Below are 24903 nucleotides of genomic sequence, written 5' to 3'. Positions count from 1 at the left end.
GTCGCTCCACAGGAGCAATCTGCTGAAAGCTTGACGAGACTGACGGTTTACAGTCAACACTGAGAAGCAGGGAGCAAGTTAGTGTCTGTCTATTCATGTAGACTGTAAGTTCTTTATTTCATTTTTAAATGGCATTTGTTAAGGGCTTACTATGTGTCAGGCACTGTACTAAGCGCCGGGGTAAATACAAACTGATCAGATTGGGCACAGTCTCGTCTATGTCCCACATGGGGCTCACAGTCTTAATCTTCATTTGACAGATTAGGTAACTGAGGCGCAGAGAAATTAGGCGATTTGCCCAAGGTCGCAGAGCAGACAAGCTGATATTAGAAGCCAGGTCCTCTTTGTGGGCAGGGATAATGCCTACCCACTGTTTTTTATTGTGCTTTCCTAAGCACTTAGGACAGTGCTCTTCGCACAGAAAGCACTCAATAAATGTCATTGACTGATTAATTACCAAGTAACAGGTCCCAACTTTTGAGCCCTATTTTCAGGACAAGACGGAACCCAAGCTCATTAACATCATCAATAATGATAGTGAAAAAAAAATGATGGCATTTATTAAGCACTTACTATGTGCAAAGCACTGTTCTAAGTGCTGGGGAGTTTACAAGGTAATCAGATTGTCCCACGTGGGGCTCACAGTCTTACTCTCCCCCTATATGACAGATGAGGTAACTGAGGCACAGAGAAGTGAAGTGACTTGCCCAAAGTCACACAGCTGACAAGTACTATTTGTTAAGTGCTTTCTATGTGCCAAGCATTGAGATAGATCAATCAGGTACAGTCCCTGTCCCAAACCTGTGGAGACGCAGCAACGCCTACTTAGTGGCCTTGCTGTAGGTCTGATGGAAAAAGTAGTACTCTGGGAATCAGGAGACATGGGCTATATACCATACTTGGGTCTGGAGGAAGACCACACATGTACTTCACAATGTGCTCAAAATAAAAAAAAAAGGTATTTATTGAGCATTTACTGTGTGCAGAGCACTGTACTAAGCATCCCTGGCCATCTACTTGCTCATTGCTCTCTATGCCTCAGCAGGAAGGAGAGGGAGAGAGGTAGAGGGAGAGACGGAGAGAGAGGGACACACACACACACACACACACACACACACACACACACACACACAAACACACACTTTGAACGCCACTAGCACTATAATCAATTCCTCCGTGCAGAATTTCAGTCCTGAAGTTTCAGGAATGAGGCTCATCTGTCGTTCTTGACGGGAGACTCCATTAGTACTCTATACCTCAGAGACGACTTGGCACTGCCTTTTCATTACCACCTGCAGTGGCAAAATACATTCTGATCCCAAATGGGCCTTGAGGGCTCAACAGGAAAGGGATGTTACAGTCTATGATTGAAAGCATCTAGTATATTGTGGCTGCTCAGATGTCAAAGAATGAATCAAATTCTTATTGTAAGAAACAAAAGACACTGACTTGACTTACAGCAGTGTGATACTTGTAGAACGCATTTCCTTCCTCCCTTCCCCTCTTTCCCCCTCCCTCTCTCTCTCTGTACATATATATATTCCTCTAGACTGTAAGCTCATGGTGGGCCTGGAATATGTCTACCAACTCTATCGTATTTATTGTACTCTCTCAAGCACTTAGTATAGTGTTCTGCACAGTAAGCGCTCAATAAATATATTTTATATATAGTATAGAGTGTGTAGGAATATATATAATCTGGACATGTCTTCAAATCAAGTATCTTTTACTTGGCTACTTTATTATTAGGAATAATAATAATAATAATAACAATAACAGCATCTGTTAAGCACATACTAATTGTCAAGCATGGTACTATGCACTGGGGTCGATACCCCTTCCCCCACCTCCCTTTAGTTACCCGTTATGAACTGTTCATCTATGAAGTTATCCAAACCCTCTTTATTTTCTACCAGTACAACTTCCTGTGGCATGAATCCCTTTTTCTTAACACCCACAGTGTAAAGAACTGCTTCCTTTTGTTCGTTTGGAACTTCCCATCCTCAGGCCTCGTTGGCCGTTCCCTCACCTTGCTACCGCTGGAGTTGAACAACTCTGTTTTCGCCTCTATCTGCACCCCCTCACCTGTGCCGGGCAGCAGCGGCATGGGAAAGAGTCGAGGGTGGAGGCTCAAGTTTACTGCGCAGAAGGGGGCAATGGTAAACCACTTCTGGATTTTGACCAAGAAAACCCTATGGATCCACTACCAGAACAACCGCAGACGGAGGCGGGGCATTCTTGGATAGAGGTGTCCATGGCGTCGCTATGGGTCGGAGAGGACTCGACAGCATAAAACAAGCACACCCCTCCATGATTTTGTACACTTCAATCACGTCCCCGCTCAGTTTGTCTTTCCAGGCCGAAGAGTTCTAATCCTTTCGGGCTGCTTGGGGAAGCTTTTCCATTCCCTTCGTCATTTTTGTTGTTCTTCTTTATACTTTCTATTACATCCTTCCTAAAATTGTTGGGGGGTGAACAACATGATACACAGTATTCCAGAGGTAGGCATTTCATCATTTTGCATTATGGTAAAATTATGTCTTTTTTATCCCCTTGCTGATGAATCCCAGCATTCAGTTTGGCCTTTTGGATTCAGGTTTTTCCTGATGCATTACTAATAGCTCTATGCTTATCAATGGGCAGTTGTAATCTGGATTTTTATCTAGGTGCAATACCATTGAGTTTTAACGTGAGCAGGTGTACCTGGCATTTTTTTCAACCCCTCATTCGACTTTACAAATTCCTTCTACAATTCATTCCCATCTTCATGGCACTTGACCACTCAAAAGAGCTTAGGAACTAGGAGATTTCCACTACCCAGTCATTTCGGATCGTTTGCGATGTTATCCAAAAGCAGCCCGAGCCCAGATCCCTGGAAGACTCCATTGTCCTCACTTCTTCCAGCATGAAAAGTGGCCATCTATTCCTACCCTTTGTTTCATACCTTATTCTTTAGCCAGTTTTTCTATCCAGGCCACATTTCATCCAGTTCCATGATTACTCAGATTTAAGAGTTTTGGAAACAATCTGTCAAAGGCCTTTTGAAAATCTAAATATATTGGACCTACTTGCCCAATATATTGGACCTTTATCCACATGCCTGTTGCCCGCCCCCAGTCCCAACCCCTCCTTTAAAGAATTCCAGCAGACTAGTAAACATAGCTTCCCCTTACGGAAACCATACAGTCTTTCCCCCAGCAAGTCTACTAATTTTCCAGGCAGAGAAATGAGATCCAGCATATAATTACCAGGCTCCCAGGACCCTATTTTATAGATAGGACACACCATGATCTAATGAAAAGAGCATGGGCCTGGGACCTGGGTTCTAATTCGGGTCCCGCCGCTTGCCTGCTGTGGGACCTTGTGCAAGTCGCTTCATTTCTCAGCGCCTCGGTTTCCTCGGCTGGAAAATGGGGATTCAATACCTGTACCCCCTCCTAGAGAGCTCAACAGGAAAGAGTGAGGGCCCTGTATGGGACAGGGACTGTGTCTGACCAGATTGATTGGTATCTACGCCAATGTTTAGAACAAGGTTTGACACATAGTAAGTGCTTAAATACCATTTTTAAAAAATGATATGATTTACATGGGCACTATGCCAGTGAGTTCCACGATATACCCACCGGATTCCTTGGAAATTCTCCAGCGGACGCCATCTGTTCTAGACCACTGGTTTACAGCTACATTACCGCAATTTGATCCAGTCCTTCGGACTTGTTTGCTACAAAAACTAATCTGAATGTGGGAATTTCTCTAACTTCTTTCTCAGTGAAAGCCAAATGAAGGAATTCATTGACCCTTTGGGCCATCTCCTTTTTGACTCTCAGTGGACCTTTAAGTTCACTGTCATCATGTGGCACGGATCCCCTAGCTGCCTTCCTACTTTTTATTATTTGCAGACTCTTTCATTATTAGCTTTGGCATGCCTTGCAAGGCACTTCGCAAACACTTTTTTTGGCCTACTCAACTTTCTGCTTGGACCAAACAAGCTACTCTTTAAGGACTTACCTGTTCCTCGCTCAGGTGACTTTCCCCTTTTGAAAGAATGACCTTTTCCCCCTCTGGTGATCCCTTTGGCCCCATCTATTAGCCACGCAGGGCTGCTATTTGATGGCCAGGCATTTGCATCCCACGGCACATGTTTTACCTAGGCCCGGAAGATGGAATTTCTTAATAGGCTCCAAACCTCTAATAAGTTACTTGCCTAAGGAGAGGAGCTAAAAATAAAACCTAGGCATAACCTCACATCTTTCTCCACACCAAATGGCTAAGACAGTAATGACTCTTTCAACCGTGGAAAGCTCCAATGCACAGCCATCCTACAAAGATAAATGCTATAAATGTGATAATAGAGCACAGGTATTTGTAGTAGCAATAGTATTTATTAAGCATCTGTTGTGTGCAGAGCACTGTACTGAGCGCTGGTCAACAGTATACGGGGGAATTAGACATAGGTCCTATTCCTGGAAGGGCTCACAACCTGTTAACTGCACAAATAATCGAAAGTTACTTTAAAGAAATGCAAACAGTCTCCATTTTCTTCCCTATCAGATACAAAAAAGATAGTAAAAAGAACCAAGTCGAGTCTCATGTCATTTTCTCACAATGCCCAATGATGGAGATGCTAATGAGCAGTGAAATACACAAAAGCCAAGCAGCTAGAGAGAAAGCAGCACCCGGAAGCATGCATAATTCAAACTGGATATGCGACTCTAGAATTATTACGTTGACTTACTTTATCTTGTTCTGTATTCTAGGACAATTCCAGAGTAGTGGAAGTGCAGGTATTAGAGCTCAAAATCATTAGCATACACCTTGGGCTCACACTGCATGGGTGAGACAGGTTACTGGCAGTCAGGAGATATTTAAAATAATGTACATCTGCTGCTGAACGTGTAGTTGCAGGATGTTTTGCTAGACCAAATTTAAAAAAGAGAGCTCAAATATAATAGATAGACGTGGAAAAAATCGTGACGATTTCACCTGTGCACAGGATTAAAAATCGACTTGAGGGTGTTGCAATTTAGCTAAGCACAAGCTAACACCTTTGCAAATGATTTGCAGTAAGGCTTTTCAAAACAGAGTATTACTCGGTGGCATCTTAACCTCCCATTCGAAACTTTAAACATAATCGATGAATAAAATCCCCCCAAAACGTAAAATACCTGCCTAGTAAACCAGAGTGGAAGAATAGATATTAAGTTACTTGTGTCTCTTATTTATAACATACAGACGAACTCCTGAGTGTTGAGGTGGCTGATGGCCCTCCCTCCTCCCATCCCAGACAATGACTCTCCCACCCGGATTTCAAAGCCTTACTGAAGGCACAATTCCCGCAAGAGGCCTTTTCTAAGCCCTCCTTTCCTCTTCTTCCACTCCCTTCTGCATCACCCTGACTCGCCCTCTTTATTCACCCCCCTCCCGACCCCACAGCACTTACCTACACATCTGTAATTTGTTTTATTAATGTCTGCCTCCCCTCTGGACTGTAAGCTTGTTGTGGGCAGGGAAACTGGTCTGATTACTGTTGCATTGTACAAGTGCTTTGTACAGTGCCCTGCACACCGTAAGTGCTCAATAGACACGACTGACTGACAGGTTTGCATGACCAGGGAGTAGAAGAGATCAATTCAGATCACCTGTAAACTAATTCCCAGTACATCCAGTTCTTCCCTTGAGTAGGGGGTGCGTTCTCGTGAAGCTTCGCGTTAGGGAAAACTTGCTTGCAGTTCTCATCTGTTCCGACACCGAGCACACGCTCACAATCAGTTTCCTTTGGCCCGCCGGGCCCAAATAGGGTCACGTTTTCGGACAAACGTTCCCCAGTTCCCTAATCGTCTCCTAGCCGAAACGTGTATTAAAAACACATTATGACAAAATCGGGTGATGGCACATACTACAACCCGCCCCATGACCTGTAGCGAAAAGAAGAATGTTCCCCTGCTGCCGCTCAGGCAGCAAAGGGGATGGAAACCCAACAAGAAGGGAAAGCACTTGGTACCGACTTGGCACCATTGACACCAGCCCTCCCGGTATATTATCCAGTTGTTGCCCAGTGAGATGTTAAAAAATAACCTGGGGATAGGTGAGGGAGGGGGAAGAGAGAGAGAAAGGACAACGGGACAGACACATTAAAGGGATCAGCATTGAGCTGCATCCTCAGAATTGCCTAGGTACAGCCCTGCTTTAAAGGAGTTCCGATTTGCCTTCCAATGAATTCCTTTCATTAAGCAAGGCTCGGCAAAGATTAATGTTTCACGTTTGCTTTCGTGCAAAGAAATCGATACTTTACAGAACAGGATTTCAACAAATTGCTAGCAGAATTATGATTTTTCCGATTAGAAAATTGCCTCAATTTCTAGGTAAAAGGGGACAACGGGTGAGATGTGTATTTTCATACCACTCCTAAAAATGCTACAGATACTCTTGAAATATCGATCATTCCAGCAAAGCACTTGGACATAAAACAGGAAATCAGTAAGAAGAAAATGGTTGTTCTTCAAAAGCTATGCGCTGAACCATTTTAGGAACTGATCTTTATGGATGTATTTGCCAGAATTATATTTGAATTAAGAAGAGAAATGACTTGATAGCACTAAGGACATATTGAACTACCGCAAAATAAAGTTACGGGCAACCAAATTTCACCCATGTGAACTTTTAGCAGTTTTCAGAATTCAGGAGAAGTGACTGCTCCGCGGATCAGTCATAACTCCCGCAGTTGCTTGTAACCCCAGATGTATGCAAAATAATATACGAAACGGTATGAACTATGAATGAATGTTTTGAAGATTAATGAAACCAAAGAGTGCTTTGAACTCCTAGAAAACCACTACAAGGCTTTAGCAAAGTAGTAATATCCTGATTCTAAACCTACAAAATTGAGAATGTCTCATGTTCAACTAAAAACCTGAATTCACCCAGTTAAATCCAGTTCAACGATTTAGTGACAGAGATTAGTCGATACAAGCAAGCTGTAAAGTTATTCAAAACCCGATGTGACCGCTACTGTAATAATACTGTAATACAAGCATTTTGATCAAAGTCCCCTTAGTAGCACCTGGTGAACTACACTGGAAGCCCTCAGAGTTGGAGGGACAAAATACGTCACTCTTTCATGAACAAATAGCAAGGAACTGCCTTTAGTTAGGACTTTGAGGGGAATCAACTGGAAGACACGGTCAAAGGGCTTCATGAAGTTCTGCTAAAATTGGCTTTTGTTTTACTAAGTGAAATGCTACTCCACTGCTTGATTCGACAATAAAATAAAAACAGTTTACACCTTAAACCCAAGCTTTATTTTCAAGCTTCCATCATTGCATGTATACAGCCCTCAATTACAAATGACTGATCACATATGAAAAAGAGAGAGCAAAAGTCAAACAAAATGGTAAGGAGTTTAAATGCTAAAACCCTCTTCTATAAAAATCCCAAAGTGTTTTGCCATGAGTTTACATTCCGTGAAAAGCAAGACCATAACATTAGACCATACTGATATATGAGCTTCTGCACTTCAGTCCTGGGTCCCTCACTTTGTGTAACTTATTACCCAGACAACAGAAAAGAGTTTCAGTAAGCGCTTACAGAAAATGGTTTGCATGCACACAGGAACCTCCAGGACTACACTCACATTTCCCACCATGCAATACCCCACCCCATTCTTCTCCGCCTCGCTACCAAGAACACATTTACGGAGACTTATATGGCTTCAGTTTCAAACAAGCTCTGCGCTCTGCTTTTTCCCCTGACTTCTTCCAGCTTTAAGAATTACTTTATCTGCAACAGAAGAAAAAATGGAGAGGAAACCAGTGACTTCCTACCAGTGAATGCAAAAGATGAAGAATTATGGGCCACGCTAACAATAAGGTCATCTAAAGTACATGATTGTGCTACAGAGGAAAGCGAGGAGCAAAGGGTCAAATTCCCATTTCGCCTAGAATATTGGTTTTAATGAACTTGAAGGGGGTCAATGTCAAATAGGAAAACATTTTTAAAAACTACTCATATATTTTAAAAAAAACTCGCCTCAATGTGAACCTCTTTGTGAGATTCGTACGACACTGACGGTCTCAAATATCAACACTACATACAAACAGTATGCATTGCTACATTATCAACTGGGTACCTACACCCATGGCGTTTGTTACTTACACTGAACTTAACTGTTTCAGACTGCTTTTCCTGAGTCCATCCCATTTCTTCTGGAGGAAAAGTCATTTGCTATATGAAATCCAGGGCTTGCATAAGGCTCCAAGCAGCAAAATTCCCAGCCCCCAAAGGGAATCTATCAAACCCCTCGAGTCAAACCCCGGTCTTGGTTTACCTATCGGAAATTGGAGGGGAGACCCCAAGTCTTTTTTTTCAGCGATATTTATTATCTGGGGGAGGGGAGGGGCTGTCCCACACCAGAGATTGGGAAGACACACACCAGCTGTTTTCCACAGACGACCAACAGTCGTCACAGGAGAAAAAACACCTAGCACTTAGGGAAAAAGTTTCTGCATTCATCCCCAGGTTGGGTCTCCAGGGCAAAAGGCTTGAGAGGAATCTTACACTTCCACTTTGCTCCACCCTCAATTTTAACCCCAGAGGTTGACGGCTTTGTAGGAAAAACGGCACTGGCAAGGTGTATTACCAACCTACCACTCAGGTACTATAGGCAGAAAACAAATTGTGGTAAAATATTTGCAGCTCTTTTCAGCAAAGTAATCCATAAATTCAAAATAGCATCTCTGTGACTAGGAATCTGTATAGCTAGATTTTGGAATACTCTAGGGGCAAAATCTTTTTTAAAAAAGGCAGCATTGTCAATTTTCTTGCACTTCCAAGCCTGGTTCAGAATTCCACTTCCTCCATAAGGGAATAAAACCCCCAAGTAGGGGCACTTGTGAAAGAGCCTCTAACCCTTCTTAGTATGCAGCTCAGAATTCCCCAATACCAGCGGTTAACAAAGAAAAGGTACTCATTCTTTCAGCAGCACGGGCTAGTGGAAAGAGCACGGGCCTGGGCTCTGATCCTGACTCCTTGCTTGGATGTGTGACCTCGGGCAAGTCACTTAACCTCTGGGCCTCAGTTTCCTCATCTGCAAAATGTACAACGTTCTACCTGCCCTCCCTCCTACTTAGACTATGAGCCCAATGAGGGACAGCAACTCTGTCCGACCCGACTGTCTCGTACTGACGCTTAATGCGGTGCTTGCCACACAGTGAGTACTCAAATGCCACAATCACTATTAATACATAACAAGCCAGCACGCTTGCTGCATAATCATAAATACCTGCTCTTGCGTGAGGAGTCTGACTAGTAAACAATCCCCTCCCCCACACTCCTGAAGAATAGCAGAAAGACCAGAGTGGGGGAGGCGGGGAAGAAGAGGGACCTGGCTACCTATATATGTTGTCGACTTGTAATAATAATAATAATAATGGCATTTATTAAGCCCTTACTATGTGCAAAGCACTGTTCTACTTCCCAAGCGCTTAGTACAGTGCTCTGCACACAGTAAGCGCTCAATAAATACAATTGAATGAATGAATGAAATCTCTCTGGAGGTGAGCAAGAGGACAAGAAGAGGCCACGGTGTCCCTACCTTCGTTTTGAGGATTTATTTTCCTAGCCTAGATGTTCTTCTAGCCTCTTCTGACCACAACGTGAGATTAACAGCTAGAGACCCAAAAGCCTGGAACTGAAGAGAAAAAGCTAAGAATTTCACCTAGAGCCAAGGATACCCACGTCTCAAACTTCCAAGGAATACATAGTTCCACCACACCCAGTTCAACAACTCATTAGATGTGAGATGACTGGAATACTACCGTCAGATAAGGGCAGTAGCTTTAACCATTTTCTTCCTTGAGACAGATGAGCTATGATGTCATGAAGTTCGGAACTACGGTTACCGTAATGCACATTTGAACACGAGAACTCCGCCCTTTAAATGCAACTATTCATACAGCATAAGACCTGATACAAGATTTAAATTCAAAATGTGCTGGGCAGTTTTACATTTTATGAATAGCTTCATCTGTAAAGTTTACCCCACGAGCCGTTCTCCAGACGCCCGCAAGGATAAGCAAGGATGCCGAACGCTAAATATTTATTCCGTCGGACGCTTGGTTTTTCCTAAAAGCTGTCTATTCAATTATCAAGAAATACCTAACTCTGGAAACTAAGAAGGGTCTGCGAAGAGAAAGCGCGTTCAAGATTCCTCCGTTGAGAGGATTGAAAATGAAAACCTTCCAGGCGTTCAAGAACGAAAACCGCCAGCTTCCTACCGACGTCCTACCAAACTGCATTTTGGTCGGTGTAGGGAGACATCGAGGTTTCGGTGGGATCCTAGGGCATAAAAATATTCCCTATCAACTCGAGATTAAGCGACAACCAAGGGAGATGGCGGGGTGGCCCTAAGGGGACCGACCGCCACCCTGACTGCGCGTGGGATGGGCACGGCCGGTCGAGGATACCACGCGGCTCCGCCGAGCAGCGGCGGGAGCACTCGAAGAATCTGGGCTCCGCCGTCTGAAGACCCAAAACGTTCACGTGAACGGGCAGGGCCGAAGCTTGTACTTGAGCCATTTTTGTGGGTGGGGTGGTCGGGGATGGCACGAGAGGGGGGGAAAAAGTGGGGAGGGGGAATGGGAGAAGGGGGTCCCCTCTTCGTTTCCTATCCAGTCTCTCCTCCGGCCTTTCCAACACCCACACTCTGGGCTCTGCCAGCATCCGCAGCGGGCCGGGCTGGACCGCCCGGGCACCAGCCTCCTGTGTGACTGGCACCATTCCACCCCTGTGGGGAAGGGGGGGGGGGGGTGGAAAAGAGAGAGGAGGAAGACAACCCAGGGGCTGCCTCCACCCAGCTAGGTCCCCGAACAGGGAGGGGACAAGAGGAAAGGGAGGTGGGGGGGATCTGGGTTCCGGTGCCCGGGAAGAGGCGGAGCTTCATGTTGTTTTCCTTTAGAACGGTTAGTGTTAAGGGGAAAAAAAAAAAAAAAAAAAGGAAACCGTTACCCCAGTGCTCAGACTGCCAGGGGCGAGGCGGCTGGGATGTCCTGCCCTGCCCGGAGGCGACGGGTCCCCGCTCCCCCTCCACGCGTCGCCTCTGCAGGCGTCTCTCCCCGCACCCCGCGCGCGGATTACACAGTTCGCCCCCCCCCCCCCCCCCGCCACCCCGCGCCTTCTCCCGCATTATTGTTCGGGAGGGAGAAGGGGGCGGAGATTGTTTGGGTTGTTTGGGCCAAAGCCCGCCATGAGCCCTGCCGCCCGCCTCCCTTCCTGCGGGGCCGGTAGCCCTCCATCCCACCCTAAGGGCCGGGAGTGGGGGGAGAAGACGGGCTGCCCTTCCCCGGGGGGCATCACCCGCCGCACCGGGGAAGCAGCCAGGAGAGTGAAGGGGGGGATCGCCGGGTCCACGGGGGGGGTTCAAAACCACGCCGGGCGCCCCATCCCACCCCCGGCCCCGCTGGACCCCCCCCCCCTGGCCCTCGCCGGGGGACGGGGGCACCTGACCTGCTTGCCCCGGTAAAAGAGGCGCTGCCGATCGGGACTGACGGCGAACAACTCGCGGATCTTCTCCCGCAGGCTCTCGATCTTGGTGAGCCGGGACAGGTCGTCGATGGTTTGCGTCTCGGTGCCGTCTATGGTGCGGACCTGGATCCACATCCTGCCCCCCCTGCGATGGGGAGAAAGTGAAGAGGAGGAGGAGGAGGAAGAGTATGTGGGGCAGGGGGGGGTTCTGCTCCCCTCTTTGTCTCCCCCTCCGCTCACGCAGGCGGGCCTCCTCTCTCCCCCCCGCCCCCCGAACTGGGGGGTTCTAAGACACCCCCCCCCCCGCGCGCGCGCGCCGTGAACCCCGCAGACAAGGGAGGAGGAAGGAGACTAAAAGGAGGCGGGGAGGTGGGTGGTGATGGAGGGAGGGCGGGGGGGGGGGGGGGGAGAGAAGCGGCCGGAACAGGAGGAGCAGAAAGCACCGCCGCCGCTTTAAAAATAGGAAGGAGCCATGTCTGGGCTGCAGGGACTGTTTACTAAGAGCGGCCGCTCTCACATGGAGGTCACGGCGCCAACCGAGATCTCGCGAGAGGCGCGATTGGGGGGGGGGGGGGGGGCCGGCCTTAAAGGGGCGATGCCAGCCGGGCCGGGCCGGTCGTTCGGGCAGAGACCGTCTCCTCCCTCTGTGCCCCCGCGTGATTCCCGCCCGCGTCTCCCAGAAAATTCCCTGGGTCTCCAGGGAACGGAAAAATGGGTGGGTGGGTTCCTAGAGCTCGCTCCAAGGGCAGGGTTGGGTTTCGTTCTTCCCTCCCGTCTCCCTCCCAAATTCCCGGTGCCTCTAGGGCCCTGAATTCGGCGCGGGTAGGGTGTGCGTGGAAGGCGAGGGCGTCAATGAGAAAAGAATCGGGCGGGGCCCCAGTTTTTGAAACAAAACAAAATGATGAGTGCGCGTCTGGGCTTCCTCATGCAGTCATGCAATCATGCAATCCCCTCGCCCGACCTCCTCCCTCTGTCCCTGGCTCTCTGTCTTCGATGGAGGCAGAGTTCCCCTGGAGCCTCCCGCCTGCTCGTGTGCTCTCTTTTCCCCCGAAAGGCTGGATTGAATTAAGCCCGACTGTGGACTCTCCCCCCCCTCTCTGGGTTTGAGCAAAACCGAGGCCTCACTCCACCAGTGGCCATTGGAAAATCTCCACCCATCCCTCTCCCGGACGCCACGGTCCCGTGGAGAAAATGGCCCGCCTGCCATCCATGCTGGCAACCAGAGAGTCAAAAGCCGCAAAAGAATGCGGCTTGGCTACAAGAGGTCGTTTGGTACCGAATGCGTTGCTGACAAGGGTGATGTTGAGCCGGTGAAATTCTGGGGAGAAAATATGTTTTTGGGCCCGTTGCCTAAAGGCTCGTGGATGCGGTATGAAATTTGGAAAAAAAATACACCTACGGCCTTGAACTGCCAAAAAAAACCAACCCCAAAACACAAAAAGATCCATTGGGAAAGATTAGTATTAGAAATAGAGCTAGGAAAATGGGGAGAGCTGTTGTCTGGTGGATTGGAAGAGAGAGGGGGTGCCAAGCAAGGGGAAGGGGCAGTGGCTACAGAGATGGTGATGAGGCACAATGACTAGGTAAGTTTGAGAGGATCGAAGAGTGTGAGCGGAGGTGTTAGAAGAAGAAGAAGAAGAGTGGCTAAATAAAAGGGAAAGAGCCGATTGCCAAGAGTCAGGAGTTTCGGGCCAGATGCGGTGGAGAAACGAGCAACCGCTGAAGGATTCTGAGGAGCAGGGGGATGTGCCCAGCTGTGGTTTAGAAAAATTAGCCGGGCAGCAGAGTGAAGTGTGAAATGGAAAAGGGAGGGGCTGGAGGGAGGAGGTCCATCTAAGTAGTCAAGTTGGGATCCGATGAGCGCCTAGAGCACGGTGGTGGTCATTGGATTCGACCGATCGATGGTAGAAGCAGCGTTGCCTAGTGGATAGAGCACGGGCCTGACAGTCAGAATGTCGTGGGTTCTCCTCCCAGCTCTGCCACTTGTCTGCTGTGTGACCTTGGGCAAGTCACTTCACTTCTCTGGGTCTCAGTTCCCTCATCTGTAAAATGGGGATTAAGACTGTGAGCCCTAGGTGGGACGGGGACTGTGTCCAAACCAACTATCTTGTATCTACACCAGCGCTTAGAACGGTGCCTGGCACATAGTAAGTGCTTAATGAATACCATTATTATTACTATCATTATTATTAATAAGCACTTATGTTGCAGAGCACGACACTAAGGGCCTAGGAGAGTGCAGTAGAGTAAGTAGACATGATCCCTGCCCTCAAGTAGCGTACAGTGAATGGCAAGAAAGGGGTGGATTGGGAAATGTGGTGGAGGAAAATCCATCAGCATTTAGCGACAGACTGGATGTAAGAGCTGAAAGAGGCATGAAGGACGGTACCGAGGTCGCAGCCTTCAAAGACAGGGAAGATAGTGGTGTTGTCAACTGTGATGGGCAACTTAGGTGGTGGAGTGGATTAAGAGGGAAGATGATAGATTCGGTGTTTGACCTTTTGAATTTAAGGGGGGCACGGGGGAGATGTCCTGGAGAAAAGAGGAAATTGAGATAGCAGAGGAAGTGAGCGGTTGGGGCTAGCAAGGTAGTTGGGGAAGGCATCTGCGTAAAGGTTGGAAGCTGAAGCCATGGGAGCAGATGAACTCCCTGAAGGAGGGAGTATAAAATGAGAACGGAAGGAGACACAGAATAGAGCCTTGATGGGTATTCACAGTTGTGAGAGAGGGAAGCAGAACCAGTAAAAGAGTCTGAAGAGCAGACAGATAAAAGAACTAGGAGAGAATTGGGTTAGAATTGTGTTGGTAAAACCAAATGTTGATAGCATTTCCAGAAGAAGGAAGTGGTCTACAGTATCAAAGACAGCTGAGAGGTCAAGAAGGATAGGACAGAGTACAGTTCATTGCATTTGGCAAAGAGGAGGTCATCGTTAACCTTGGTGAATGCGGTTCCAGTAGAATGAAGAGAGCAAAAACCAAACTGTAGTGGGTCAAGAAGGGAATTGGAGGAGAAGAAGTATAGGCAGCTTCGCTACTGCTCGCAGATTCACAAAATACTAGAAATGGAGCCCGACGCACTCTTGTTCTAAAGAGCAGCGCTGGGAGTCTTCAAGTTTTATTTCCCCTTGGCCGTGTCCATAAAGGACAAACCAAAATAGGCATGCCCTTCAATAGGCATCCTTCAAGAAGCTGCATTATCTACTGGAGAGAGCAAGGTGCCTGGGAGTCTGGGGACCTGGGTTCTAATCCTGGTTCCACCACTTGTCTGCTGTGTGACCTGGGACAAGTCAGTCACTTAACTTCCCTGTGCCTCAGTTACCAGGTCCGTAAAATGGGGATTAAGACCGTAAAACCCCAGGTGGGACATGGTCAGTGTCCAACCTGGTTATCTTGTATCTACCCCAGTGCTTAGTACAGTGTCTGGCACGTAGCAAGTATCTACCAGATACCATTTCAATATATACATACATATATTTGTATATAATCATGTTGTTTTTAAAAAAATGTAATCATATAGTGGGGTACATTTTCCTATAGACTTGCATGATATAGACTTGAAACCATTCCAGAACCTCTGGAAAAGCAATATATCATTCCTTTACGTTCTATATAGCATAATGATAAATATCATTAAATGATTGTTTTAACTTTATTAAAGTAATTCAAAGCATATCACCACAATTTAAATAAGTGAAATGTTATAATCCAGTAAGACTGTGCACTTTTTAAGTTCAGGGATCATGTCTACTATCGGACTCTCCCAAGCAGCTAGTTCAATGCTCCACACAAAGTAGGTGCTCAAATAAATACTTTTGATTGATTGGTTAATAGCATATGAGTCTTTGGAGGAGTCTCTAAAGGCCTAAGTTTATTCTGCTGACTGTGGTGATGGTTTTCAATGAATTTTAGTGAAGAATCTATCCAATTTATGTTGAGCGGCAGCCTTCATTTCTTCTTAAAGCACTCAGTTTCAGCCTAACTGCTTCTGAACTCCTCTGTGCACTTTTGAACACCTCTCTCTCCATATGGGTCATCTTCAATTACATTTACAAGTCTATTCATTTTCTTGAGAATCCAATCAATCAGAGGCATTTATTGGGTTCCTATTAAATGCTAAGCACTGTACATAGTGCCTGGGAGAGTTCAGCTGTAGCTCTCAAACTTAAGAAGTAACCAGAGGAGGCAGCCAAAAAATAGTTTCAGACAGTGAAAGCCAGAGAAAGAACATGTATAAGCAGAAAGCAGAACGAACACATCAGCTGAAAAATATAATCAATTGTATTTATAGCGTCCTAGAGTACTAAGGACTTGCGAGAGTACAGTATACCAGAGTTGGAAGACATATTCTCTGCCCACAAGGAGCTTAGAGTCTAGAGGTGGTGATGGACATTAAAATAATTTACAGATATGTACATAAGTGCTGTGGGGCAGAAGTTGGGGTGAATAATTAACACAAATGTAAGCGCAAGGGCAATACAGAAAGGAGAGGGAGTAGGGGTAATAGGGGCTTAGGCGAGGCCTCTTTTAGGAGGTGTAATTTTAATAAGTTTTGAAGGTGGGAAGAGTGATGGTCTGTCGGATATGAAGCAAGAAGGAGTTCCAGGCCAAGGGCAGAATGTGCCCAAGGGGCGGCGAGATGAACGAGGTCAAGGTACAATGAGTAGGTTGGTGTTAGAAGAGCGAAGTGAATGTGATGAGTGGTAGAAAGGAATCAGCAAGGGGCAAGATGATTGCGTGCTTTAAAGCCGACGGTAAGGAGTTTCAGTTTGATCTGGAGGCAGATGGGCAACCATTAGAGGTTCTTGAGGAGTGGGGATACACGGGTTGAAAGTTGTTGGGTATTTTTACAAAAATGATCTAGGCAGCAGAGTGAAGTATGGATTGGCATGGGGAGAGACAGGAGGCAGGGAGGTCAGCGAGTATGCTGATGCAGTATCGAGTTGGGGTGGAATAAGTGCTTGTATCATTCATTCAATCATATTTATTGAGCACATACTGTTTGCAGAGCACTGTACTAAGTGCTTGGAAAGTACAATTCAGCAATAAGGAGAGACAATCCCTGCCCACACCGGGCTTAAGGTCTGGAGGATCAATGTGGTAGAAGTTCAGATGGAGAGGAAAGGGTAGATTGTAGCAATATTGTGAAGGTAGAATTGACAGGACTTGGTGACAGATTGGTTATGTGGGTTAAATGAGAGAGATGAGTTGAGAATAATGCCAAGGTGATGGGCTTGTGAGACAGGGAGGATGGTGGTTCTGTCTACAGTGATGGGAAAGTCAAGGGGAGGACAGGGTCTGAGTGGGAAGATGAGGAGTTGAGGTATAGACAGGACATCCAAGTAGAGATGTCCCAAAGGCAGGAGGAAATACGAGACTGCAGAGAAGGAAAAAGATCAGGGTGGGAGATTTAGATTTGCAAATCATCCTCATGGAGATGGTAGTTGAAGCCTTAGGAGTGACTGAGTTCTCCAAAGGAATGGGTGGAAATGGAAAATAGAAAAGGACCCACAACTGAGCCTTGAGCGACTACCACGGTTAGGGGGCAGGAAGCAGAGGGAGAGCCCGCGAAAGAGACTGAAAATGAGCAGTCAAAGAGCAAGAAGGAGAACCAGGAGAAAAGTGTCAGTGTTTCCAAGCCAAAGCTGGATAATGTTTCAAGGGAAAGAGAATGGTCCACAGTGTCGAAGGCAGCTGCTGTGAAGTCGAGGAGAATTAGGATGGAGTAGAGGCAATTAGATTTGGCATGAAGGAGATCATCAGTGACCTTTGAGAGGGCAGTTTCTGTGGAGGAAAGGGGGAAGAAGCCAGATTGGAGGACATTGAGAGAATTGGAGGAGAGGAAGTAGAGGCAACAGTTGGGGACTCAAGGAGTTTGGAGAAGAATGGTAGGAAGGAGATGGGGCAATAACTGGATAATTGAGTGTAAAAATAAATATATAAATATATGTTCATGAGTGCTAAGGGTAGAATTAAAGTACCTGGGTGGCAAGGGAGGGGTATTTCTTGGCTGCAACTAGAGTGGTGAATATTAATCTGTGAAAGCTTCCTGGAGTAGATGGGATTTTAGCAATGCTTTTAAGATGGAGAGAGCTGTGATCTGGCCGATTTGGAAGGGAATGGAGTACCAGGCTGGGGGAACAGCACGGGCGATGGGATGGAGTTGGGAGAGGTGAGAGTGAGGTACAGTTAGATGAGGAGCAGGGGAGGAGCAAAGAGTGTGAGCTGAGGAATGGTGGGTGAAGAGTGCCACTATGGAAAATGGAAAGAGCTGAAAGAGTTTTGAAGCCAGTGGTAAGGAGTTTCTGCTTGATGCGAGGAAGGTGGGTAGTTACCAGAGGCTTTTGAGGAGTGGAGAGCTGTGTTCTGAGAGACAATAGAGTGTGACAGAGTTGGTAGACATGTTCCAGTGCTCAAGCGCTTAGTACAGTGTTCTGCACACAGTAAGTGCTCAATAAATACGATTGAATGAAAGTTCCCTGCCCACAAGGAGCTTACAGTCTAGAGGAGGTGCTTCTTCTAAGCATATAGTGCGGTGGTCTGAACACTGTAAGCATTCAAAAAATATTACTGATCAATTGATTGATTAACTCATTAGTCAAAAGTATGGTATATAGATTTCCATCACTTTACAAAGAGTTTGCATTCTGAGAAGAGGCAGAGTAGGAGTAAAGTGAATAGTTTTCACAGTATATAATTATACATTGATTGCAGATCTCCCCCCGAAAAAACGTGTAAGAGGAAATCAATTTTAAAAGAACCGACAGGAAGGGAGGGATGCTCACTTTGTAGCCTGTTGAATGAAAATGCATCCGCAAGATACGAGGTGCATGGCCCAATAGATTAGATTTTAAATTCCTTAAGGGCAAAGACCATGCCTTTTTTCATGGTATTTGTTAAGCGCAGCATGGCTCAGTGGAAAGAGCACGGGCTTGGGAGCCAGAAGTCATGGGTTCTAATCCTGACTCTGTCAGCTGTGTGACTTGGGCAAGTCACTTAACTTCTCTGTGCCTCAGTTACCTCATCTGTAAAATGGGGATTAAGACTGTGAGTCCCCCGTGGGACAGCCTGATCACCTTGTATCCCCCCCCCCCAGTGCTTAGAACAGTGCATCGCACATAGTAAACGCTTAACAAATGCCATCATCATCACCATGTGCCAGGCACTGTACTAAGCGCCAGGGTAGATAATCACGTTGGACACAGTCCATGTCCTACATAGGGCTCACAGGCAATCCCTGTTTTATAGATGAGGTATCTGAGGCACAGAGAAGTTAAGTGATTTACCCAAGGTCACACAGCAGCCAAGTGGTGGAGCCGGAATTAGAACCCAGGCCCATGCTCTATCCACTGGGCCAAGCTGCTTCTCTTATGCCTTCTACTCATAAGCTCCCAAACCTCTAGTGCAGTGCTCTGACACAATACAATAGGCACTGTATTTATTTGCATCTGTAATTTTATTTATTTATATTGATATCTGTCTCCCCGCCACTAGACTGTGAGCTCATTGTGGGCATAGAATGTCCCTGTTCATTGTATTGTACTTTCCCAACTGCTCAGTACAGTGCTTTGCACACAGTAAGCGCTTAATAAATGAATGAATAAATAAATGGTACTGCCAATAAGAACGATGGTATTTATTAAGCACTGTACCAAGTGCTGGGAAAGATATAAAATCATCAGATCATCATCATCATCATCAATCGTATTTATTGAGCGCTTACTATGTGCAGAGCACTGTACTAAGCGCTTGGGAAGTACAAATTGGCAACATATAGAGACAGTCCCTACCCATGATCATAGAACATTGGATGTCTTGTCAGACAACTAATTTTACTCTCGATTCGGTCACTAACCTTGGAGAGCAAGTCTTTTAATGTCTCTTAAATGCCTCAATTTCCCACCTGACCACAGGCCTGGGAGTCAGAGGACCTGGGTTCTAATCCCAGTTCTGTCAATTGCCTGCTCTGTGACCTTGAGCAAGTCACTTCACGTCTCTGGGCCTCGGTTTTCTCAAATATAAAATGGGGATTCAATACCTATTCTCCCTCCTACTTAAACTGTGGAAGAGGGCCTGCATCCAACCTGATTAACTCATATCTACCCCAGCAGCTAGAGCAGTGCTTGACACATAGTAAGTCCTTAACAAATACAATAACAAGAGAAGCAGTGTGGCCTAGTGGATAGAGCACAGGCCTGGGAATCAGAAGGACCTGAGTTCTTATCCTGGCTCTGCCCCATGTGTGCTATGTGACCGCGGGCAAGTCACTTCACTTCCCTCTGCCTCAGTTACCTCATGTGTAAAGTGGGGATTTATGCTTGTGAGCCCTAAGTGGGACAGGGACTGTATTCAACCTGATTTGATTTTATCTACCCCAGCTCTTAGTACAGTGCCTGGCACATAGTAAGTACTTAAAAAAAAGCACCGTTAAAAAAAAAAGAGGGCTTGACGCATAGTCAGAGAAGCAGCGTGGCTCAGTGGAAAGAGCCCAGGCTTTGGAGTCAGAGGTCGTGGGTTCGAATTCCGGCTCCGCCACAAGTCTGCTGTGTGACCTTGGGCAAGTCACTTCACTTCTCCGAGCCTCAGTTCCCTCATCTGTAAAAATGGGGATTAAGACTGTGAGCCCCCCCGTGGGACAACTTGATCACACTGTATCCCCCCCAGCGCTTAGAACAGTGCTTTGCACATAGTAAGCGCTTAACAAATGCCATCATTATTATTATTATAGTAAATGCTCAACAAATCTCGTCACCATCATCATCATCATCCTGGAGCAGACCAACAGCAGCTGGAATAGGTGAGAAGAGAAATTCCAGGGGCTACTGCTGCCAATATCACTGCACCTCCCGTCATTGCCGCTGCAACTAAAAAACTGAACTCCGAGCCCAAGCCTCTGCCGTAGTCTCAGCCTTGCAGCCCTCAGTCTCGGGCTTTCGATCGAATTGATGACGGTGGCCGCGGGGGCCAGTTTGGACTCTCAACTGGTCTTGTTACTGCTTGTCTCCCTGTTTCTAGGTTACAGACACTGGGACTGCATGCAGGTGATGACTGTGGTGGTGCTGGAGGCAACCGTGGTAGCGGCGCCTTGTAGTTTTTCATCTTATTTTCTCTTGCCATTGCTGTTCTGCTTTTTGCTGGACTTCCTGGAGTTCTCACCTCTCCTAAGAGCTCAGCAAGAAATGATGTTTGTGGGCAGGGAGCGTGTCTACCAATTAGGTTGTACTGTACTCTCCCAAGCGATTAGTACAGTGCTCTGCTCACACGGTAAGAGCTCAATAAATATGATTGATCGACTGATTGGCAGGACTGGCAAGAAGAGAAACTACCGTCACCACCAGCAGCAGCAAATCTATCCTCATAATGGCTTATTGTGGCCTAGAGTCATTTTCCCAGGGCATCATAGCACACACACAGCACGCCCTCCCTTACACGCTTCAAAGCACATGTTTTGCACACCTGGGCAGACCCAGGAGAAGATAACGCATTACATTTTTGAAGATTAAATATTAAACATAAAAGATAAAATTACTTAATATAAGTGAATTGAAATATTTGCAAAGCATCACCTTCCGTTATTAGGACACACAAAAAAAGAGAATTTAGTGTACAGGCTTGGAACAAATGTATATATGGTATTTTATATTTTATTTTGATTAATATATATATTATATTAATATATATATATTTAATCAAAATAAAATTCCTAAGGGCATTGTATTCCGACACTTGTAATTATTTACGTGAGTAATCCGAAACATTAGATTACATTTTTAACAGATATGCCCTCAGTTAACAGTACCCATGCTTTGGAATTTTACAGTTTTGCTAATACTTTCCATTTCTCTTTCAACATTTTCATTAAAACCTCCCTAAAATATACTGATCTCTCTGGTACTGTAATAAGCCATTTTCACATTATTCCTGAGCAAAGCCAGAATGCACTAAGATCGTGTTCTGGAAGAGGCAGTGCACCGCAAATTTGTGTAGAGGAAACCCAGTTATACATTGAAAAAAGAAGATTAGGTTTCAGACTTCTTTCAGTCGGCCCAATCGCATTTGATTCCCCTTGAGCATGCGCAGCAGGGCCAAGGACTTCAGGAGACTCAGCAAAATATACATGTGCAAAGCCTGTTCGGCCAAAGCTCAGAAAAGGCTTGGTCGGTTAGGTTTGGCTAAACCCATCCAAGTCCCTTCCGAGCCCAGACCTCACAACCACACACCAATACCAATCCTCCTGAACCCCAGGCCGAGATTCAGGAAGCTCAGCAGAGCCGGGCCTATGCATCATCTGTTCAGCTGTGGCTTGTGGGGAAGAGGAATTGGGTGGATTTAGCTCAAGTTTCTAGAGGCCGGGCAGCCACATATGATCTAATCAGTTGTTGCTCACTCAGAGTTGGGGGAGATTAAGGAAGGCTTGTGTTCCTTCAGGCCTGAGATTTGCCTGGTGAGTTTGGCCATTATGGTCTGGGGGATCTTGAGAGAATTGGGGTATCCTGAGCCGAATCCTGGCAGGCTCCCCACATGCCATGACACCACAGACAATTCATTCATGGCCCTGTGTAGTCACCCCGGAGCTTGAACAGAGTGGAGTCAGCCCTGGTCCTCCGGAACCAGGGTCAAAACCCTCTGCGAACTACCTCCATGCCAAGAGAATTTCAGGTATTATACAAAAACCTAATGTAAGTCTGAGTGGATTGTAGAAAGCCTCTATTTCAAGTCAAGTATTCCTTCCTCACAATTCGCTTGCTTGGCATATTATGTTTCTGCTCCAATGGGTTAGTAAAGATAAGAGGCTATTTCCTTTAATGCATGATTTTCCTTTGAAATTCTAAAAAACTGTAATGTCCCTAAATGAAAAAGCAGTGGAACAGAACACCTACCTCACCAGTGAGGCTGTGGGAAAGGAATTCATCCAAGGCTTCACCCTCACTTTTCTCTAGCTATCTCCGGTGACGTCGGTTGCTATCCTAGCTCCACAATTGGCTTAATTTATGACAGCCAGTTACAGATGTCCTCCACATCTGAATTCTGATTTGTATTACTATATATTCATGACGTTATTTCTACAAAATCAAACGTGTTACCTTAGAGGCCCTGCCAACACTGTTAGTAATCCTCATACTGTAGTATCCCATATTTCAGCCTCTGACTCTATCCGCCTCCCCACTCCCCCATCCTGCCTCAAGCCAGATTGAGAAGAGTGAAGCATTACGATCTTTCCATAGATGGAAGAGTTGAGATATAAAGAGATTAGATCATTTGTCCAATCTCACACTCTGGTTGGGTCTGCCCAGAGGAGGTATATTTTTAAAGAGGATTTTCTTCCCTGGGAATTTTCATTTCCGACCAGAATCTGCCCAAGGACAGATCTTAGATTTGACACCAAACCAACTTTCATGAGGAGAATGCTACACAGAAAGGAATAATATTTGTGAAGCCACAAACCACTAGCCCTATCCCAGCATCCACCACCAGGAATCATGATGTCCTCTTCTGGCTGGGCTGGCTGGGCGTGCTGGCCGGTGCCGTGGTCATCATCGTCCGGGCGCCCTGCTGCCGCGACCTGCCCGCCCAGGCCTGGTGGCACAAGGGGCCCCTCTACCGCATCTGGGCCCTCCAGGCCTTCCGAGGGCCCAAGCCGCAACCCCGCATCGGGGGCGGCATCCACGACTTGAAGAGCCACTTGGATTACCTGAGCACTCTGAAGGTGAAAGGGCTGGTGGTGGGACCCATCCACAAGACCACCGAAGACCTCCTCAACGAGACGCACCTCGAACAGGTCGAGCCCAAACTGGGCAATAAGGAAGACTCCTTAAGCTTTTTGGAGGCCACTAAGAAAAAGAGCATCAAGGTCGTTCTGGATCTGACCCCCAACTATGAGAGTAAGAGCAGCTGGTTCGGACCAGAGGAGGTGGAGGAGCTGAACGGAAAGATGAAGGTGGCCCTGGGCCTCTTCAACAAGACTCCCTGTGGACGCTGAGGGAGCTAGCTCTCTTCCTCCCTTCAAGGCCCTATTGAGAGCTCACCTCCTCCAGGAGGCCTTCCCAGACTGATCCCCTTCCTTCCTCTCCCCCTCGTCCCCCTCTCCATCCCCCCCTTCTTACCTCCTTCCCTTCCCCACAGCACCTGTATATATGTATATATGTTTGTACATATTTATTACTCTATTTATTTATTTATTTATTTTACTTGTACATATCTATTCTATTTATTTTATTTTGTTAGTATGTTTGGTTTTGTTCTCTGTCTTCCCCTTTTAGACTGTGAGCCCACTGTTGGGTAGGGACTGTCTCTATATGTTGCCAATTTGTACTTCCCAAGCGCTTAGTACAGTGCTCTGCACATAGTAAGCGCTCAATAAATACGATTGATGATGATGATGATGTCACCCCAGACATCTGATTGACAAAAATCCATTCTACCAACTCAAAATGTGTTTCCCCATATTACTTTGCTACTCCTGGGATGCTCTGATCAATCCCTAGGGACCAAGCAAGGTGGAGGCAGCAGGCAGGTAGCAATGCAAGTGCAACGGCATCCTTAGGTAGCAGCTGCCAATCAGGCAGGCTCCTGGACCAATCAGAAGCATGCACAAGCATGCAATCACATGGTCAAAAATACATGTCTGCAGGGGTCCAAACAAACAGATTTCAGCTGGTCTGGAAAAATGGTAAAACAAAGTAGTTGAAAATCCTTCTTTGGCTGGAGTGAAATTGAGGTTGCTCCTATTTGAACAATTAAGAAACATGTGAGGTTATGATTTTTTTCTAACAAGCCCTGGTTTTGTCCTGTGCAGGTTCAGCTAATGACTAGGACCACATAATCAAATTATCCAGTACATTTTGGCTTGAATTACTCAGATAGTTCAGGATAGACAGACCACTTTTTAAACCTTAATTTCTCCAAAGACATTTCTCTCAGAGCAAGTGGCAAAATTCCAGATGCTGGGAAAAATTGCTACTAAAAACAATTGCCAGAAATAAATTGGGAATTTGTAGCTGTGATTCCAGCCAAGAAAACAAAGAAAGATATTGGTTGAATGAACTTTCATAACCACATGGTAAATGTTAAACTTTGAGAAGTCATTAAAATTATCCAGAACAGGCGATAAGATCACTGGCAAAAGAATAGACAGAAAGATAATATTTTGGAAAAAAAAGAATAGCGTGGCCATATTAGTTTCAAGGAAAAGAGTCTAGATAATATTTTAGGATTTGGAAGCAAGTGAAGTTGTAGTAAAAAGAAGGAAAACTATGGAAATTGGATTAGAAAATAAAGCAGTCTTAGACTTGACCAAAACACTAGCTTTTCCATTTTATTCACATAGGAAGACCAATGTCTTCAAGAGTTTCAAAAAACATAAAGGCATAAGAAATGCCATTATTGGCT

The 24903-nt window shown here is 46.1% G+C and overlaps 1 protein-coding gene and 1 long non-coding RNA gene across 3 annotated transcripts in view; both read right to left on the bottom strand.

Annotated features, from left to right (window-relative positions):
- Window positions 1-11729, bottom strand: part of UHRF2 (ubiquitin like with PHD and ring finger domains 2) — a 136841-nt gene extending 125112 nt beyond the window's left edge. For both annotated transcript variants that reach the window (XM_038769492.1, XM_038769494.1), the window contains exon 1: window positions 11500-11729. In XM_038769492.1, coding sequence (XP_038625420.1) covers window positions 11500-11652 — 153 coding nt within the window. In that variant the 5' untranslated portion in view covers window positions 11653-11729. The remainder of the gene's footprint in view (window positions 1-11499) is intronic.
- LOC119947842 lies at window positions 7276-10543 on the bottom strand. The gene is made up of 2 exons (XR_005456593.1): window positions 9590-10543; window positions 7276-7776 (listed from the first exon to the last, which is right to left on the bottom strand). It is a non-coding gene; the product is annotated as an uncharacterized LOC119947842 (long non-coding RNA).
- Window positions 11730-24903: the final 13174 nt, after the last annotated feature.

This window comes from Tachyglossus aculeatus, chromosome X4 (assembly GCF_015852505.1).
Source record: "Tachyglossus aculeatus isolate mTacAcu1 chromosome X4, mTacAcu1.pri, whole genome shotgun sequence".
Lineage (NCBI taxonomy): Eukaryota > Metazoa > Chordata > Mammalia > Monotremata > Tachyglossidae > Tachyglossus > Tachyglossus aculeatus.
This window is presented reverse-complemented; position numbering and strand designations above follow the sequence as displayed.